The 20,761-nt window shown below is 38.8% G+C and overlaps 1 protein-coding gene across 1 annotated transcript in view; it reads right to left on the bottom strand.

Annotated features, from left to right (window-relative positions):
* LOC113237939 overlaps positions 1-19,860 on the bottom strand; it is a 20,593-nt gene extending 733 nt beyond the window's left edge. Inside the window, exons 1-7 of the mRNA XM_026474656.1 lie at positions 19,738-19,860; positions 19,189-19,344; positions 14,375-14,500; positions 14,244-14,306; positions 13,367-13,423; positions 8,207-8,245; positions 6,416-6,500 (exon numbers count right to left, since the gene is read on the bottom strand). Of these exons, the coding sequence (XP_026330441.1) occupies positions 6,416-6,500; positions 8,207-8,245; positions 13,367-13,423; positions 14,244-14,306; positions 14,375-14,500; positions 19,189-19,316 (498 nt within the window). The 5' untranslated portion in view covers positions 19,317-19,344; positions 19,738-19,860. The remainder of the gene's footprint in view (positions 1-6,415; positions 6,501-8,206; positions 8,246-13,366; positions 13,424-14,243; positions 14,307-14,374; positions 14,501-19,188; positions 19,345-19,737) is intronic.
* Between the last annotated feature and the right edge of the window lie 901 nt (positions 19,861-20,761).

The raw sequence follows: 20,761 nt of genomic DNA, 5'->3' as shown, positions 1-20,761 counted from the left end.
CATTTTATTTTGAAGAAAATCAACCACCTCAAAGGGTGGCTGTTCACGCATGAAGATTCATTTTTATAAATAGCGCCTGACTTTAATTTAGGAGCAATTACTTTTAGCAATTATTTAGTTGATTTTGCTATTTCTCCAATTCAAGGCATTTTTCTCTCGATATACTTTGCGTAGTGTCGTAGTGAGAACCTATTTTTATTATCTCCAGTATCAAGTCCTGTATAGTGGCGAACTAGGGGATATTTCAATGAAACTTAGCAAATAGATGTAATTCCACGTACTTTTGAGGTCGGTTTTTTAGTACTCTGTACTGAGATTATGTTTATTAAATTTTCAATTTAAGTAAAAACGATGTATTAATGGAAAAAAGGAAATATAGATAGAAGAGGTACAGTGTCGATAATTTTACAATACACGTAAGCTCGTGGAGTATCAAATGAAGACTGAGATTACAGATTTTCTTTCCCTTATCTACATGATTCCTATCTCCCTACTTGGAGATTTTCTTTCCCTTATCTACATGATGTCTATCTCCCTACTTGCTTATTATACGTCACCTTCGTCCGCTTGAATTCTTAGTTTTATCACAAGCATGATTTACATTTGCAGTTTTTGTATTGATTTTTTTAGTTTCCCGCCGGATCCTTTTTAAAGGAGAAACGGGCTGAAGAAACAGGCAGTAAAAGCTGGGTACCTACTAATTGTAGTACCATTTGCTATAGGCATTTTATGACATCACATTAAATTATATACATATAAATAACAACCAAAAAATTCATGAAGAAATAAATGATTTGGTTAATCAGGTAATATATGACTTGACTCAGAGTCGCATTCACAAATTATAGACCACATCTAAATGTGAAAACATTTCTGAAGCAATGTCAGTTATTTTTCATCAAGTTTTCGTGAAACAAATGATTCGCTTCTTCGCCTTCGGAAATAAGTAGCTCGTCGACGCTATAGGTGTAGTCATGTTCAGTCAGTTCAGAAAGAGGTAATTGTTGAACAAATATATCATATTTCAGGGAGAACAAAGATTTTTATGATGACTGTTTTAATATTTCAACCCTTCCAGTGATCGGATTGACTCGAAATCTAGTAGGTTAATGAAAGTACGATGATGATGAATAAATCATTAATACTGTGATTGTAGTATGTAGCTACGTATACGTACACGCCTGCGTAGCTAATGTCAATTAATATTTGCGTGTAGTAAAACCATACGCGTATTTGGTAACAAATGTGTGCGTGTAAAAGTCAGCTACGCTAGTTCTCGAAGAAATTCCTTTAAATGCCGTTTCCATATACTCCGTGGTTTTAATCTTAATTATAGCAAGTATAAATGCCTAGTTCAATATTCGGCTAGTTATTAAATATAATGTCGGTACTTATCAATTAAATGTCACATCCCTATCTGTAGATTGTCAACTTTTTGCTTTTGTTCCAAGAAGTTTATGTTCATAGGATTCTTAGCCATTTTGTGACTAGTAATAATAAAACCTTATTAAATTCAAATAAGTTTTCAATTTTTTTTAACAAAAGTTTTTAATTACTGTCTATTTTCGTTTGATAATTTATAACCAAACAAAATTATGTTATCTTAGTACTAATGCAAGATTGCGTTTTCAAATGTGTGGTGTGGCGACACCGGTTTTGATACAAATGTTGCTTGATGCCATTTCCATTCTTTTCTTTCTTCCGTGGTTAATATACACTTACATTCTATAATTTCTCTTTTTATGACGATCACTACGCGACCTAACACTGTTTTAATTAACCGACTTCGAATAAAAGGAGGAGATTATACGTTCGGCTCACTAAGTTTTCCGGTTCTTCCGTCAATTGTGGACCGATTTTGAGAATTCGTCTGTCTTTTCAGACAAAAACGAATCCAAATGTTCAAACCCTTTCGGGTGCACTCTCGTGGTGGTCCCATTGTCACCAAGTCAGAACTTGATGAGGGGATCCACGAAAATAGAAGAAAATTCTATAAAGAGGCCTGTCATTGTACTTACCGATTTCTCCGTCAATTGTGGATTGATTTTGAAAATTCTTTTTTTGTTTGAAAGGGTATACTCTCGAGGTAGTCTCTGATGCTGACGATAATGTTCCGGGTTCGTTTCGGCTATCACAAATAAAAAAATATTCTGCAAATAGAAGTCCAATTTCCATTTGACACAATACATGTAATCAAAAGATCACTATCACCCTGACAACCAGAAAAAAAGTGCGAAATGTACAAAGGAGTCCGACAAACAGTCCCATTGTCACCAAGTCAAAATCTGATGAGGGTACATCGAAATCGAAAAAAGCCGATAAACAAACTTTTTTTAATGAACAAGTTACAATTAACGAACGAACAAATAACGAACATAATTTATAAAAACACAACGTCAATTTATCTAAATTTCATCCATAAATAGGTTTATCGAAAAACGATATCCCTAATTCTAATATATTAATTATAATTTGGCTTGAAAACATATTCGGAAACGCTCGCTCGGCTCGTGCTGCTTTTTCATGTTCTAACCTAACTTTTTACTTAATGGGAGCCGCAACCAATATTTTACCTATGTCCGCGTGACAACGCTGTACCGTCTGTGGCGGTCTTTGGCATGGTGGAGCGCATCATGGACAACCATACCGAGAGCCGTACAAACTTGGTCGGACCACCTTGTGGGACTGCGACCCCTCAGACGTTTACCTTCGATCCGTCCAGTGACCATTAGATGTTCGAAGTTGTGCCCTTCTTTCCTGGCAATGTGACCTAAGAAATCAAGTATCCTACATAGGCCTAGAGTGGACAATCTGGTCTGTATGTTAAGTTCCCGTAGAATTGAGTCGATGTGAAAATCAGGCCAACGGACTCTCAACATTTCCTCCAGCACCACATCTGGAAGGTGTCAATGCGGTCACGTTCCGCCCTTTTTTAGAGTCTACGTTTCCACTCCATAGTTAAAAATGGAAAACACCAATGAGCACCAATCTCATCTTGTTTTACGCGTGATATTACGATCCTTCCATACTCTCTGCAGTTGGGCCTTAGCATCTTTACCCATTCCTATTCGCCTTCGAATCTCCTTTACGCACGATCCAAATGTTTGTTACATGAACGTCATATCAAACAAGAATTCATCATCATCATATCAGCCGAAAGACGTCCACTGCTGATCATAGGCCTCCCCCAAAGATTTCCAGACTAGCCGATCGGACGTGACGTGCAACCATCGGTTACCAGTTATACATGAAGTTAAATTGTAACGGTATTTGTTTTGAAATTAGTTTATTTAATTTTCATATAAGCGAGGCCTCGATATTATTATTTATAATGGCAGTTAAATTGTGCAAAATACCAGCGCATATTTCTTTCATGTAGTCATTTTCTCCCTCCGTATAAAATTAATAAAATATGAAACATTATCAAGTTACAAATATCAAAAATAAACCAGACACGTGTTTCGCGTCTCTCCGAAAGCATCCTCAGCGGTTGTCGATTGTTCTACACTAGGCCGAAGAGTGAGCTTGTTCTTTTTTTTGTGAAGGACATTTGCAGTTGGCCTCTGATGACCTTGACTGCGCCATCGGATAAGAGGGCGAGATGAAAGCTCTGAACCCATTAAAATAGACTTAAATCTAAGTAGCGGGCCTGAGGGCGCCCAAGTGGGCACGGACCTCGGTTCAGGGCGCTACTGAGAACCTCCTTCAGAAGGGTGAGCAGAACCTACTAGTCGTGCTGAAATGAGGGGCTCTATGACCTCGCCGACGAGGACGGTTGGTGCGTGTGGAGATGGACTGATTTGCGATCTGGTTGGCTTTCAAAATGGCGAGAGTGACAGGGTCGTCAGGATCGTTGAGGACTTCCCTTGGCCGACGGGTGCTTCATACGCGGTGGTGGTGTTCCCTGTGGAGGTCATAGTTCGATGCAGCCACCACGAGGGGGTTGGGGGGGGTGGTGAAGAGCAGAGTCGAAGTATTACCTCGATGTCTGTTTCATGAATGGGGCTACTGTGGGGAGCCGTAAATCTATGAGGTTAGCGTTGCGCAGGTACCACGGGTCACCCGTCGCGTTGCGCATGAATCTATTTTGGAGAGCCTGCAGGCGGTGTATGAGGGCGGGATTTGCCTGTACGAATACATCGCGGGCATTCATCATAACTGGGCAGATGCATGTCGTTTGCAATCTCACCTTATTATGAAAGGAGAGTTTACTATGCTTGTTGAGAAGGGGGTGGAGGCGGCTCAAAGGGCGCCAATGGGCATGAAGCGTGGGCGATCGAAACGTTCGGAGATATGCTCCACTATCCGGTGCACTTGCGGAACGCATAAGTTCCTAGCTCTAAAACCAACGTCGGGGAGGAGATTGTGGGATATGACGTAGTCTCTGAGGCGGGCGTAGAGGATGCGCTCATAGTTTGCCCATGGTGTTAAGTAGGGAGCCGGGGTGGCAACTGGAGAGCTCAGAGAGAAGTTTCCTGGGCTTGAGAATACCGATGACTACTGCCTCTTTCCTTTTTGCAGGAAGATGCAATTTGTCAGAGCGGCTTTGAAAATTGCTGTGAAAAGACATATGAGGGATACGGAGAGGTTTTTGACCTTGCTGGAGATACTGTCAAGGCCGGGGGCTTTGTGGGGCGTAAGGTCCTTGATGAGCAATTCTACTTCCTTTGGGGTGACCGAGAGGAGAAGAGGGTCGGAGGGCGGGAGGGTTGCTCTGAGTTCGACGTCGGAGTCCACCTTGAAGCGGTGGGCCGGGTCTACCGGTTCTAAGCTGGGGGAGCACTGGATTTCGAGGCTATCGGCCAGGCATTCGGCCTTTTCCTCGTAGTTAAATGCTAAGGTGCGGTTGGGTCGTGCCTTACTTAAGAGAACGGACTCGAGCCCTTCGAGAAGCCCGTCCCATCAACTTTGATGCACCTCGTCCATACGCGTATTTACGTCCCTCAGTAAAGCCCGCAGGAAACGGCGGTTTTCGGAGTCATAAGCACGAGTGGCTGCGTTCTTTTCCGTTAGAAGGGCACGTACATCCCCCGGTAGGTTCCAGCGGGAGCTGTTACAAACGGCGGTTTGTATGTGTCCCTCTAGATGGTCAATAGCACATTTGGCGTCTACGACTGAAAGAAAGAAATCTCGTCCGGAATCTGAACTAGATGTTCAGACTCGAGGAAATTGAGGTCCTGACTCAACTTCCCCCAGTCCAACACCGATTTAATGGGGGCGCAAGGTTCAGGTGGGGCTATGTCCAAACGAAGGGAGAGGTGAAGGATGAAGGTGGCGGGGATCCGAAACTAATTCGTGAACAACCTGGATCGAGTCTAATCCAAGGTTAATATTTTTGAATAATGCTGCGTCTAGGATGTCGAGGCGGTAATTAATGTTATGCGGATAGTGGGTGGATTCTAAGGGTGCAATTATACCGAATTAGTATCATGAGGGTGTTACCGCGCGGGTTGGTGATGTTATGATTCCATGCAGTATTTTTGACATTAAGGTCGCTACTCAGGACAGAATCTCCTAGGGACAAGAGGGCTTGTAGGTCTTCGCGAATTAGCGATCGGGAAGTATCAGGGAAGAGGTAGACGGAAATGAGGGTAATCGGTGGGTGGCCGGTGAAGCTGAGCCGATACGCCGATGCCTCGATGCTACCTTATTCAGATCGGTTGCTCATATTTATACCCTACTACCCTCACAATTACCATCATTATATTTGAATAGCAATTAATTTACTTCCATTTTGATGAACATAGATTCTCGCATAGTAATGCCTAAATTATTATACACACTTATTTGGAAAATGCAACTTCGAAGAACTATATTACTAACATCGTAAACAACCACTTTTGTTCCATGATTTTTATAATTCATCGGATTTTACTTTCATACAAAAATAAATAGATTTAAATAGATCGCTCTAAACGGTAATAAGTCTGTACAGAACGGGGGTGGGAGTCATCGCGGAAGACGCTTCCACGTTTGAACTTGTTCTACTAAATACGGATCAAAAATGTGTCAGATAGGATAGTATGTACAACAAGAACATAATATTACTTTTGGTAAATTTATTATGTATTGTAATAATGTTAGTATTGTAGTCCTAGGTTAAAATAACCCTGCATATGCTCCCGACGAGTTCTGTATAGTATAGAAAGAAGAACTCGCAGGGTGCTGAGAGCTAATAATAATAACGCACCGTACTGGGTAAACCCAGTATCGCGGGTGCCACGGATACACATATACAACAACAAATTACACCAGAGAAATAAATGTAGGCCATACAAATATTTCTATCGGCCCGGGAATCGAACCCGGGACCTCTGTGTAGCAGTCCAACATGGTAACCGTTCGGCCACTGAGGCAGTAAATTATTAACGTGCCTATTCTGAAAGCTAAACAGTAAGAATTTGACTGAACTTACACGTCGGCAACTGTCGGAAGCCTCGTCGGATCGCGACGGCGAGTAGGATCGTCCACGCAAGATTTTCTCTTCGCCGCCATCACGTCTGCCAACACGAAAGAAGTCGATCCAAGATCGCTATCCGCATTTACATCGCGGGGGGCTATTGACGAGTGCAACTGACCAATGGTCAGTTTTGCTCGCCAGCGCATACGAGCCGCAGTACCGCAGAGTCGGTAGCTCGGATTCGATTCTATTCCACTAGCGAATACGCACTTCGGCGCACACTAATAGATTTCGGATTCCGGCACCTTCCACCGCTGTATCCTCTCATGCTCTTCAATACCACAGAGAGTAATACGCTGGCGATACTAAGAGGTCGGTCTCAGAGCATTGAAATTTATACCTTATTATTATATTAATATATTAATGTCCTCTGCCTTCATGTTCGCCAGCGCTTGCCCCTAAAGATGGCTCACGTCACAGCAAAATATTAAAATGTTGATAATACCGCGCAGGGACATTGGACTCCGCACGGTATCCAGCTACGATGACATCGCTATCAGCAGTATTAAAATGTTTACGATATCCTGTTAGGACATCATATATACTAGGATTCTGTACGTGTAGGTGTGCAGGCGTTCGATATTTTATTACTGGAACAAGTACTCGCAGTTGTTCCCTGGAGAAGCACTTCTCATCGAGAACTATCAGGCCAACTTTGAACCATTCCATTTAACCTGAAGGCTATAGTAATTTTTGCATTGTTATGTTAATATTCAACAGAAACTTTGTTATAATAAGTCGAGATAAATTGTTTCAGAATGTAGAAATTTTATTTAATTCGGAGTCCAAATCATTATTAGAAATCTTTTACTAAATTTACTATGAAACTATAGAATTTAATCCAAAGATTGGCTGGCTAAGCGAACATCTCGAGTTACAAATACCACGCGATATATGCAGTTCAAACTGCGAGTAGATATTCCTCGATCTTAAGTAGCTAATAGTGCAAAAATATAAATTACGAACTTTAAACACAAATTGTCAAGCCCTCGACTCTGAGCTTTTATAACCAAACAAGTGGGTAGAACTTCAAAGTCAGAGGCTGACTGATTTGTATAACCAGAAACCAACTACTAACCATGGTGCTACAAATCTAATTAAGTCACCAGTAAGTGAAGCCAAGATCTTCAAGATATACAATGACTGTACGACTATTTTCACATGCTCCTACGACTACGCGCTCTTACTGGTAGGAGCACGAGGACCTGTACTTCCTTTCTGTCCTAAATATTTATTATCTACAGTAATTTCGTGGTATAAAAAAATTTTGGTATTTATTATCGGCGACGAGATCATCTCTCGATACTCCTGCTTTCGAAACTGTCAAATGACCCGTTTCGAAACTGTCAAATCGCGTTGTCATAACACATTCTCAGGTCTAGCCCCGATCGAAACACGGGTCATCAAAAGTGGAAAAATCGTGCTTCAAGAGTAGGGCCCAGGACCGAGTTCGTTTTCACCGAAGTTGTTGGTTCTTTGACTTTCCCAAACGGACGCGTGTCCATATTCAGCCATGTCTTTTGAAATTTTATAAAAATGACAGGACATTAAGTAGGACCACGAGGATATATTTTTCTTATTGGTACTACCGGTTAAGAGCATAAGGACATATTAATATACCTCGTGATACTACTACTGAGAGCACCCAGTAGGAGCATGAGAAAACTCTTTTCTGTACCATTTAATTAACATGTCATTCCATGTGGGCATAATTAGGTCAAAGTTAGGAAATGAAAATGAAATTACTTTTTGCTTCCGCGTCCTCCCTCTGATGCACCTAGGTCACTGTAACAATAGGAACATGTCAAGCATCGTAACAATGCACCTTTTTACCAAGCACATCCATAGTTACGCAGAGCGTCCTCGTTATAAGGCGGTTCATCATTTGATAGTAGACTATCACTAAATAATTCGGACATAATTCGAGTCACAAAGGGCTAGAATACAAAAAAATGGTTCCCTAGGTTCCAAAGCCACGTGTGATATATTTATTCCTCATACGTTTCTCACATGAAAATCACAAAAATAATACTGGACTAATTTTTAACAGACTTCAGAAAAGGAGGAAGTTCTTAATTGGACTTTTTTGTGTACGTTTCGCAATTACTCCGGTATTTGTAAACGGATGTTGACGATTCCTGTTTGTTAGAAAGATGGTGCAGTATTGATCCCATTAAAGTTGCAAATATTACATACGGATACATACTCTAGTTTGCCACCATTAGAGGAATGGTGGCAAACTAGAGTATGTATCCGTTTCTTTTCGGTAACCGATTTCAAATAAACCTTGACAAATAGACGTATGAGATCATTGACTTACAAATAAATGGACGACGGGTCTAATACAAAAACCACGAAAAAAATGTCCCAAGTCAACCTATTTAAACGTAGTGACATGTAAAGGAATATGAAAAAGTTAAAACGTTAGATTTAAATTGTAATGTCATCGCAGTACTGTCTAATTTTGCTTACTTCTCTGTCAGTCGAACAAACGAAGACTAAAGCGTTCGGACACTTTTTAGCGCGGACCCGACGTCCATATAATTGTAAGTCAATGTATGAGATACATCGAGTACGTATAATCAGAAATAAGAAACGAAATGCCATTTAATTTGTTTGAAAAACTATTTCATCATTCATGAAATCATTTCGGTGACAACTGCGCTCCGATTGGCCAGCCCGAATTCGAAACTATTAACGGGTGTCGTCAATTGTTTAACTTCAAATCTACCAGTTTAACTTGAGCTTTGCTACAATGGAGGAAAATTAAGAAAATACGTATTTAATATTTAATTACCGATGAAATGTGATTCCGTTTGTTTTTAACCGACTTCAAAAAAAGCAGGAGGGTCTCAATTCGACTATGTTTTTTTGTATTTTTTTTGTATGTGTGTTACGCGATAACTCCGGTATTTGTGAACCGATTTTCATGACTCTTTTTTTGTTGGAAAGAGGGTACCTTCATAGTGGTCCCATTTCATTTTGAAGAAAATCATCCACCTCTAAGGATGGCTGATCACGCATGAACATTCATTTTTATAAATAACGCCTAAATTTTACTTAAAGAGCAATTATTTTAATGGTTGGTTTTGCTATTCCCCAATTCAAGGCAAACCGATTTTTATTATCTCCTGTGTAAGTCCTGTATAGTGGCGAACTAGGGAATATTTCAATAAAACTTGGCAAATAGATTAATTCCACGTACTTTTGAGGTCGGTTCTTTTAGTACTCTGTACTGAGATTATGTAATCAGATGTTTAACAACCGAACAGCCTCCCATTGTAAGAGATATTATCTTTATTACAATAAATACTGAATATTTTTGGAATATATTTCAGCTTTCTAATTTGTGAGTTCAGCGCAAACGAGAGTGGATATTTAAAAGTGATATAAGGCCCATTTGCCTCACGAGTTGCCAGGGATGGATGGCTCTGATTTCGTCTCTATTTCTGAGTATATACTCGATGGGCATTGGATACTAAACAAGCAAGGCGGCTCGAATTACGTCCGGGTGTGTATATTATATTTCGTTTTCCAGTCTTACACCTTTGTAATGTTATAGTAATGTTAAATATGGTTGACAAAAGTGCGTGCGGCATGGCCCCGCCGATGAACCTGACCTGCGTAAAACCGACGTGAGGGCAATTCGCACCCCTCATGGAAAAATAGCATATGTGATTTTCACATTTTTTATGTAACCAATGGAGCAATCTTTACTTATGCCATTCTTCAATGGGGCGTGCGAATTTGTTTCATTTTAAAAAAGTATCATTTTTTTATTTATACAAGGTCATTTTTAAAATACTAACAACCCCGCAGCACTATATTACTAACATCATAAACAACAACTTTTGTGATGAAAGTTATCATAAAACACATTGACTTACAAATAAATGGACGACGGGTCTAATACAAAAACCACGAAAAAAATTTCCCAAGTCAACCTATTTCAACGTAGTGACATGTCAAGGAATATGAAAAAGCTAAAACGTTGAATTTAAATTGTAATGTCATCGCAGTACTGTCTAATTTTGCTTGCTTCGCTGTCAGTCGAACAAACGAAAACTAGAGCGTGAATGACGCTCTGTATACGATTTTAACGCCCTATAAGTTCGGACACTTTTTAGCGCGGACCCGACGTCCATATAATTGTAAGTCAATGATAAAACATGATAAATATATTTTTTTGTACTATCTGATACTTTTTAGATCTATGTTTGGTAGTAAGTTAAGCGTCTTCTGCCCCCCTGTTCACACGGCATTATAAATCTTACTGAATACACAGTGGCACATACATTGACATAGAACCGTTCAACCATTCACACGGTGTTTATCCTGCAAAACAACGCACACAGCTCTATACGTTTATCGAATACGCAAGGGCTTGTCAAGCACATCGAATGAACTTTACCGTATTCGGTTTGCAGTGGTTCTTTCTCACGGCGTGCAGTCATACGTTTTTTATCGAACAGTCACCGAACAAGCGGCGTCTATTGAAGCATCTTTTGGAAGGAGGGCACGCATAATTTTATTAATACAAAATAACCGGCGAATCTTTTATGGAGAACGATTTATTTATTGATACCTTTAGTGGAACAAAGGCCCGTTTTGTGGGAGAAAACTATGGAATTGTATAAACCCAATACATTGCCTTCTTCCGGCGGCAAGGCCGTTGGCGTCTTCTATGCCAGTATAAAAGTGCAACAAAGCGTGGGTCCATCACAGGGCGATTGATGTGCGAACACTGCGGCTATCCGTCTTCCTAAATGTATGAAAATATATCGTGTGAACACCTCGCTGTCTGGATAGACTATATACGGGTGGATTATATACGGATGTATATAATCGAATATAACTTACGAAAACGTCCAGGACAATGCCGTGTGAACGAAGGCTATGACTTATCCCACGTTTTGCACTGAGTTTTCACCATTTAGAGATCAATTCAAGTATTTTTATTTTTGTAAGAATGTAAAATTTTATTTACTAAAATTCATGTAACTAAATTTGTTGTTTATGGTGTTAGCAATACAGACCTGGGAGCTTGTTAGTATTAGAAATAACCCTGTATATCATATATCTATACAAAATTTCGTACAGTTCAAAATTAATACTTTCCTATCTACGTGCATTCTCTTCATGTACTAGTTATAAATAACCATACTACCCCCCTCCTTATTATAACTAACGCATTTGCATTTTGTACCTTTCGCGTAGAGATGCCACGAATAGTGATTTGGCCGAATACCGAATACCGAATATTCTACCACGCTCTCGGCCGAAGCACCGAATTTTCGGCGTAAGATCCATGCATTTCACGCGCCACCTGTTACGACCTGTCTCATTGCGCTGCGTGCGGAGGTAACGCGAGTTTGTTGAGAAATTGTAAGACGATAGAATTAACACATGACAGTTTCTGGACCTGTTTTGAAGAAGTCGCTACAGATAATATGCAAAATGTTGGGAATGCGGGAAAAGTTCTATTGCGTATGAGATTAATTTTTATTTGAAAACTGTTCGCCTAAATCGGACGGCAGAGCCTTACAAGTGGTGGTCAGCAAACGCGAAGCAGTACCCAAGCCTGTCAAAATTCGCTAAGATTTATCCATCGTCTCCTGGCAGTAGTGTTTATAGTGAGAGGCTTTTTTCAGAGGCAGGAATTGTTTATGAGGAAAAGCGTGATCGTTTGTTACCAACCAATGCTGCAAAGATTCATTCATCACAACCTGCCACTGATTGATTTTAGGCAAATACATTACATTATATTTTAAATAGTATGTGCTATTTTTCATTATTTCATGTATTCGGCCGAATAGTCGTAGTATTCGGCCAAATACCAAACATTAAAAAAAGTGGCCGTGTAGGCCGAATACCGAATAGTAGCCGAATATTCGTGGCATCTCTACTTCCGAGAAATTGGCATTTGTTTTTTTTGCTAGTAAAAAACATCAAAACAATTATGCTACGTTACTTCAGAATAAAACTAAAACTAAATAAGATGTTACAAAACCGATTAGCGGGGTTCGTAGATCTCGTTTCACGGGACTTCCAAATATGTTAAGGCAAGTCACCGGAGGAGAAGCGGGCAAAACTGTTTTGCTAGATTAAATGGTTAAGGTATTTACCATTAAATCACAAAAAAATTACAATTTACTTAAGGATATTGTCTAAAGAAAGTGCTAATCTGTTACACGATATGATGTACTTCGCCCGCCCATATAAAATCCGGAAAACAGGATAAAATAAATGTCTAAAACAATTATTTATGAATAAAATATCTAACTTTGCCATTGACTTACAAATAAATGGACGACGGGTCTAATACAAAAACCACGAATAAAATGTCCCAAGTCAACCTATTCGAAATTTAAATTGTTATGTCATCGCAGTATCGCGCTGTCAGTAGAACAAATGAAGACTAAAGCGGAGTGTCGCGCTCTGTATACGATTTTAGCGCCTTACAAGTGCGGACACTTTTTAGCGCGGACCCGACGTCCATATAATTGTAAGTCAATGAACTTTGCGCATAATTTTTATATCGAGATGTTTATCTTTATATACTGAAAAATAGTTGTTAAATTCACATTTTTTTCAAAATTTTAAAATTTCCCAGCGGTTAAACGACCAGCGCGACTCCTGCTTATTTTATTCATATTATTATTAAATTTCAACGCGCGGGTTGCAAACCTCGTCTAAAATGTAGGCTCATGCCTCTATGACCCCACCACGATCACAGATAGCGAACTCGTTTTGGATAAAGATGTAGATTACGTAAGCTATGGAGAACAGCAATCAATAGCGGAATGAGAAGCTTATATGAGCAAGCGTCTGTTAAACAAAAAAGCTTCCACAAATGATATCAAACCGCCTTATAAAGAGGTTTATTTTCTATACATAAATACTGACCAGTTGAGCACACCAGAGGGATTACGCTTGGCATTATCCGCCATTGACTTGATGGTCCTTGAACAAACATACTCGTTTCACTATATGGTTGATACGTTTAGTAACACGGAAGAAAAAAAACAATGGAAGTACCGTATGCCTCGTTTACTATCAGAACCGATGTTGCCAAAACTCACACACACAAATCTTAATTTCAAACACTACGAAATCTTGATAATGACCGGTCGTAGTTTTAAATTTAAAAAGAAATAAATTCTGGATTGTTAATATAATTTAAACTGCCTGTTGGCATATTGTTGAAAGTTCAACAATATCAATACCTATTATTGCAAGTCACGTTTTGATATGTTGAAATTTCAATCAATGTGCTGCCATCTAGCGGTTAATTGCTAAACGACGACGAATTGGAAATTATTTAGTTCTCCAAAAAGAAAGCAACCATATTGCAGGCGTACCTATAAGCTTTACTTTCGTTTCTTGTAACAAAAAAAAATGTTTCTACTATTTTAGAAAGAATTTGCACGAAAGAATGACACGGCCATACCATACAAAGCAAAAATGGCGGACTACGCTCAATTAAGTCTAACGAGACCACCACTAACCACTTCTACTGTATTTATTGTTCTGTATTTAGTACCTATTGTTTCTATTAAAAACTCACAAGACCTTCCGGACTTATCAGGTACATAAGTGAGTAAATTCGAGGTTACAAAGGTCCAATTTGATAAAATGCCATGCTATAGTAAATTTAGAAGACCTGAGTTGGTGGGCCAGCGCGGTGATGGCAGATCTAGTCACCAAAGCATCTTACCACACATGGTGGCCGTTGATGAAGACCTTTTACTGCAAGGTGAGATCATAAACTCTTAAGTCTCACCTGCTTGAGGACAACGACGACTCTGGCGATGCCGAAGTGCGCCTTGATGCAGCTCTCTTAGTGCTGAAACTACCGGTTGCACTTTGTATTTCTTTACAAAATAGTGATATTAGCGAAGAAATGATTATTACCTCAAATCCGACTTCTTCTGGATCTCCGAGGCGTCATGTTCAGCGGTAGCTTTGGTCTTTTTAACTACTTTCCCATCGACTTGACCACTCTCAGAATGGCGTCGTGCAGCGGCTGCTCGGCGACGTCTGATCAAGGAAGACAAGTGATTTATTATTTTCTTTACTATCTTTGTTTTTTTTATGATACCAAATGGTGGTAATCGACACGCGTATCTAGTCTTGTTAAAAACAGTTTTTTTCTAAGGTGAAAAAAAAACAATGAAAAAAACATGAAAAGAAATCGTTTTTTTCTGGAGTACGTTTTTTTCTAAAAGTAAGAAAATAAAAATATGACAATAAGACAGTTGTACTTTTTTACTACATTTCCTCTGTTGTTGTTAATATTATTCTTCATAAATTGCTCAAAATAAATGGGCAACACTCATACTGTTGTCAATTTGTGGCGGATTCCCCAAATTGTGGGGAATTTCAACTCGAATTTTGTGGGATTGACGCTATGTGGGGAAAATGCGGGGATTCTAACATTTTACTTTTTTTTTTAATCTATCGATTGCTGTTGCATCGCTACTTCGATGATTACTGTCAAAAACACTACTTATTTATCTAAGAGCGATATCGATATTTTTTTTCACATCGCACTTATCCCGTATATAGCAACATTTACATACAATTATTAGCAAGCCGCTTATATAAAATTATTCGGTGAGATTTGAATGAAGGAAACGGAGACACAGAAAATGTTGATGATATTACATTTTTTTTTACATTAAATTTTTGTTATAATTATCATGGTAATTGATTTTTATAAACATGTGATATATATATTTTTTTCAAGTTACAACACTACTCGTATCCCATAACAGTTACTGCTTGGCTGCAGAAATAGATAAGGTGGCAGTACTTCCCTAGACGAGTCATTAGACAAGAAGTTCTAAAAAAAGCAGCTACTGAAAGCTTACAAAAGATTTATATATGAATTTTCATATGCCGTAGTTGAGAAATGATTATTCTCTATATAAACTTTCACCTTCTTTAACATTTTTTTTGAGAAAAAGTAGTCTATGGGATACCTATGGGAAGGACATAGTCTAGTTATCAACATAGGTACAGCGGTTTTAAATTTGTTGATAAAAATGGAAGAAAATTAATTTGCTACTCCGCGAACCCAGTGAAGGTTAAACCGCGCAAAATAGCTACACTAGTGTTGAATTTATTTTCATGCAGTTAATTTTCACACCCTCCCTCCACAAAATTAATAACACAAGCGCAAATACACTCACAAACAACCACCAAAAATAAACCCGATACGTGTTACGCCTCTTTTGGCGGGGGGCAATCTTTATGTACCTATACCCCTGAGCCCAGGGAGACTCAGGGGTTATGTGGGGACTCTCCCTCCAGACTTGAGGGCCTACCCCACTAAAACCCCCCCCGGGTTGCCCTCTCGCCGGTTGAGTCGGCGCCGTGGGATCAGTGAACATTCACCACGACGCCGCCCGGCCGCCCTAGCTTACGCCAGGGCTCCCGCGCAGTGCAGTGCAGGCTCCGGAGTGTACCCCGCTGCCCTAATGTTACCATTGTTGAAACTCGAAAGAAAAGGTGATGATGCAAAATTCAATAGTTAATTTATTATACAACCCCTGTTGTTAAATTTGTTGGTTGAAAATGTACTTAATAGGCAGAGTTACTTCCGCATTTATAGTATTTTTGTTTGGTTAGCAATCTAATACAAGTAAAACAAATATGAAGGAAGCTATGATAATAATTAAGGAAACAAACAAAAAGGAACATTCATTATATCATTCTAAAACCATACAATCAAATCTAAGGGAGAAGCCACACGAGTGTTGCGTCAGCGTTGCGTCGTCGCAACTGCGTTGTACTACATATATATCAGAACGACATGCCACACGGGCGTTGCACCGTGTGGCATCTCCCTAAGAGCCTATGCATACAGCGTAAACGCGCGTCATCTGTGTCGCGAACTTTGATAAATAGTTTTAATTTATATAGATATATAGATAAAATCTTCATTCACCACCATGACAAATACGTGTCACAGACATTAACTCAGACGTAACACATATTCTGTTAATATCTCCGTTGGAAGTTATGGCAGCGAAAAGGCGCTGACTGAGCTTAAATGACGCGGCTGCCGGCGACACTGGTGTTCTGCAAGGATCCTATAGGACAGAGACGCCTCTCGTAAAACCCAAAACAAAACCAATTTAATTAATTTCAAACGAAACGAAAATTTCATTCAATTTAATTTTTTTTTAATTTTTTGAGCACCCTAGCCACTCATATTTTCAATACTCCTGCAGTTTCTACTTGAAAGTTCTTTTTGTGACGCTGTTATGGATAGGAGAAGGACAACAACTAGTGGCTAAATATCGGATAATGCATTTGATAATTATGACGGCGACCTACGCGGTCAGTATCTTTACAACTGGGGACAACAGTATCCACAAATCCTGATGGGTCCACTTGTGTTAAGCAACGGAACCATGAGTATTTGAAAATCTTTCTGGACCCACTAGTGTAACCAAGAAATGGGTTCTGCAGTCCTAGACGAAATGCAGTGGTACTATGACGGGGGGTTACAGGCAGAAACACTCTTCGTCGTCGACCTTGCTCCAAAGCAAGAGTTTACCGTGGGTGACCAAGTGAGTTTCTTATACAAATAATAAGGTATGTGAGACTGAAAATTTTAATTATATGTTTGTTACTATCAGTTAGTTCTTTTTTTAATGAAGCAACTACATGAAATTCTAGATGGAAACTCCAGTCCAACAATATAATATATTTATTATTAGCTTATTAAGCTTCTTGCTTGCAATGCGATGTTTGCACGGGTTTGAATCGATTCACTAAAGCGCGTCCGCAGCACTTATACGCGTATGCGCGTATAAAAAATATGCCGAATGCATACTTTTAGAACTTGCGTCGTATGCGCATATAAAATACGCCGTATGCGTAGACTCTTACAACTCTAATAGTGTAGTTGCGATGCCTAAACTAAGTAGACGAGTACCTATATTTCAGGCATCATCTCTGTACGTACTTTCTTTATATTACTTATTAGCTTAAATACAGATTTCCTGTATATATAGCCGGGTTTACGTCGGGTTAAAACCCATAAACGCCCAAAAATCGAATGCGAAAACTATTTAAAACTAAATATACGTTCTAAATCGAATTTTGTTTATATTTAATGATATTATTCCACAATGTTTATTGCTTTCTGATATGCCTTCTATTGAATCGATCCTTGAAAATCGCATTAAAATAAAACGGTACAAAAAATTGTTACATCGTAACTGAAATCGATTTTTATAAAAAACGAAATCTTAATGCACAGTCAACAGCACATCAAGCTACACATTGACGTATCTTGTTCCGTTACACTGATGGCGATTTTCGAACAAAAATGTGTAGTCTTATGTGCTGTTGTCCCTACATTCCTAGTAGTGAGAATCCACTGGTTTGCAAGGTTGGTATTGCACGGAGTTGCTTCTTTTTTGTCTAAGAAAGTAAGCAATTTTTTGCACCAATAAGTATGGAATTATACTAAATTCGATTACGAATAAATTCATGTTAAAGTTGTAAGTGCGCGTTACCAAAAGCTTGTCATGCCGTGAAACGGCTTCAACTGCCGATTTGACATTTTTAAAGCGTCTGAGACTTTATTCGTTATTCAGCTTTAAAAAGCGAACGTTCTGCCAGGTTCTACACTAATCGCCGTAGGTCTACCTTTTTTACATAAGTACACAAATCCATTTTACTATAACCTAACCTCTGGTTAAAAAAACCGACCTCAAAAGTCATTCATCCCCTAATTTGCCACCCTTAGAGGTGGAATATTTTCTTGAAATTTAAATGCCACCACATCTGAGGTACCTTCTTTCTAATAAAAAAAGAATTATCAAAATTGGTTCACAAATGGCGGAGTTATCACGTAACATACATACAAAAAAAGAAAAAAAAACACGGATTTGAGAACCTCCTCCTTTTTTTGAAGTCGGTTAAAAATAGAACAGTTTGGCTACCTGAGGTATCAACATAAGTTTCAGACACCATTCTATACAATGCTTTTTTACCTAAGCACAGGCACGTGGGACTTGGTGTCTTTATGTTTTAAGGATACAGGCGCAGTCTAAATCTTTCCTATGAAAACTGAGTTGCACTCCAACTATTATGGGTAGACGTGTCACTTACCACCAGGTGCATGACTTGTTCGTCCCGTCACGTTAATAGTAGTAATAATAACGCACGCGCTCATGGGCTTACGAGGTAAATAAATGTAGGTCATATAAATTTTTCTCCCGGCCTGGGAATCGAACCCGGGACTTCTGCGTGGCAGTCCAGCACGGTAACCGTTCGGCCACGAAGGCCTATGTCATAAAAATGAAATTTATAACAAAAAATTCTCAATTATGTACAGACGTGAACAATGAAATATAACCGTTCACATACTTTCCAATATAATATGTAAATATTAGATATTTCATAATTGTTTTGGGTTAAAAAATATATAATAAAGACACTGCACCCTTTTCAAAGAGGTGTACTTTTATTTCACAACTTCATTGATGCCACATCTCCAAAATGACGACTTTCCAGGAGAACGGCATAAGATTCTACTTTCTACGTTTAAATACGAGAGTTATAAAATTTCAAAAAAATTTGCAAATTGCAACGGAACAAGATACGTCATTGTGTAGCTGGATGTGCTATTGACTACATAATTTCTTTCGTGACGTTTCTTTGATATCACAAAATCATTTTTGACGTGTATATACAGTGGTACTTACTTCCTCTGAAAGTCGACGTATGTCTTAAGGCGAGCGGTGTAACGTGGCGCCTCATGCTCGCTGCGCTTCCGCATGAACACCACGAGGTCCTCATTGATCTTCTTCTTGTCGCTTTCATTGTTTTCCATATCGCTCTTAGAGCTACGTCAATGATGCCTGCGGTACCATCAAACTTAATTACCACCATCACCACTAACGAAACAATTATCAACAAGAGTGTTGCCAAAACAATAACCCGTATTAAACAACATCACATGAGTTGCTGTGATCCCAAGGAGTGGAAAATCGGAAACAATGACAATACCACACACCCAAACTCAATTGAACCCAGGACCACAGAGATGGCGACATCAGAGAAGCCACTAGACCACGGAGCTCCGCAAATCCATTGGAAACATTTTAGTAGGAATTTTGTAAATCTGTAACACCACGTGGTCCCAGAATTGGGCTCTCGTCCATTTCAGTTAGCGTACGGTGCGTTCACAATTTTGTAATAGTATCTAATCAACGCGCGAACGTAATTCATAACACATGTAAAAGTACTCTCACCGTATTGGCACGGCCGCTTGCAACATTTTATTTCACTTATCCCAATTTGGTTGTATAATGTATAAAAAATAAATAAATAATATGAAGAAAAACTACACACGTCTTACATAACAGAAAATTTCTTTGTTTCCCCGTTTGAATTAAGACGATAGTCTTTTTTTGAAATTTGTAATAGAAATAAGATGAACTTCAGTGCCAGTTCCATTTCAACTGTGAAAGAGTTTTTACTTGAGACCTAATAAATGTCAAAAAAGATAAACCAAAAAATGATTTACAATAAATATGTTTGATATAATTATTAATACAAAGATCGAACACTCAGAAAAATCCAAAAAGCACATAGAAAAATTCGTGAGGTCCGTTGGTTCGTTCCGTTGCTTAGAAAGTGCAAGAAGACGTCGGTTCGAATCCGACCGGATCGAAGGAATTTTTTCTGAGTGTTCGATCTTTGTATTAATAATTATAACAAACTAATGGAGTAATTTCACAAAAAATAATTGAATATCAATTCAATAAAAAATTAATTAATATGTTTAAATAATATTTTTTTCTTTTATAAATAATATTTTTTCTTTTTATTTTTTTTTTTTTTAATAATAATATGATTTATTTTCTCAAAAAACACAAAGGTACAACATAAACATTATAACTAACAATTACATAATCGGCCTTTGTGAGAGACTGGAGTCCGTACTAGGTTACTAGACCTGTATTACAGATCACCAGGCACTCACCCAACAGAACATTCCAACCAGAATATAATCAAAATAAAAGTGATTGAGAAAAAAAGGCAAAAGGGTTTTGTTAGATTATAAATATATAGTTACTGGCACAACTGCACACGAAGTGAAAATTATGGCATATACTTAAATGGTACACAAACAAATGTAACAAATCAAAAATTATGAAGCCAAGTTATGTGATGTAGATGTATGTGTATATGTGTGTATATGTGTGTGAGTATGTGTGTGTGAACGCACGCGAGAGAACGCGCTACCAAGATTTAACTGAGAACGGTAAGAAG

This window comes from Hyposmocoma kahamanoa, unplaced genomic scaffold (assembly GCF_003589595.1).
Source record: "Hyposmocoma kahamanoa isolate Upper Pololo Valley unplaced genomic scaffold, ASM358959v1 94, whole genome shotgun sequence".
Lineage (NCBI taxonomy): Eukaryota > Metazoa > Arthropoda > Insecta > Lepidoptera > Cosmopterigidae > Hyposmocoma > Hyposmocoma kahamanoa.
Note: the sequence above shows the minus strand (reverse complement) of the source record. Positions and strands in the feature narration are given on the sequence as shown.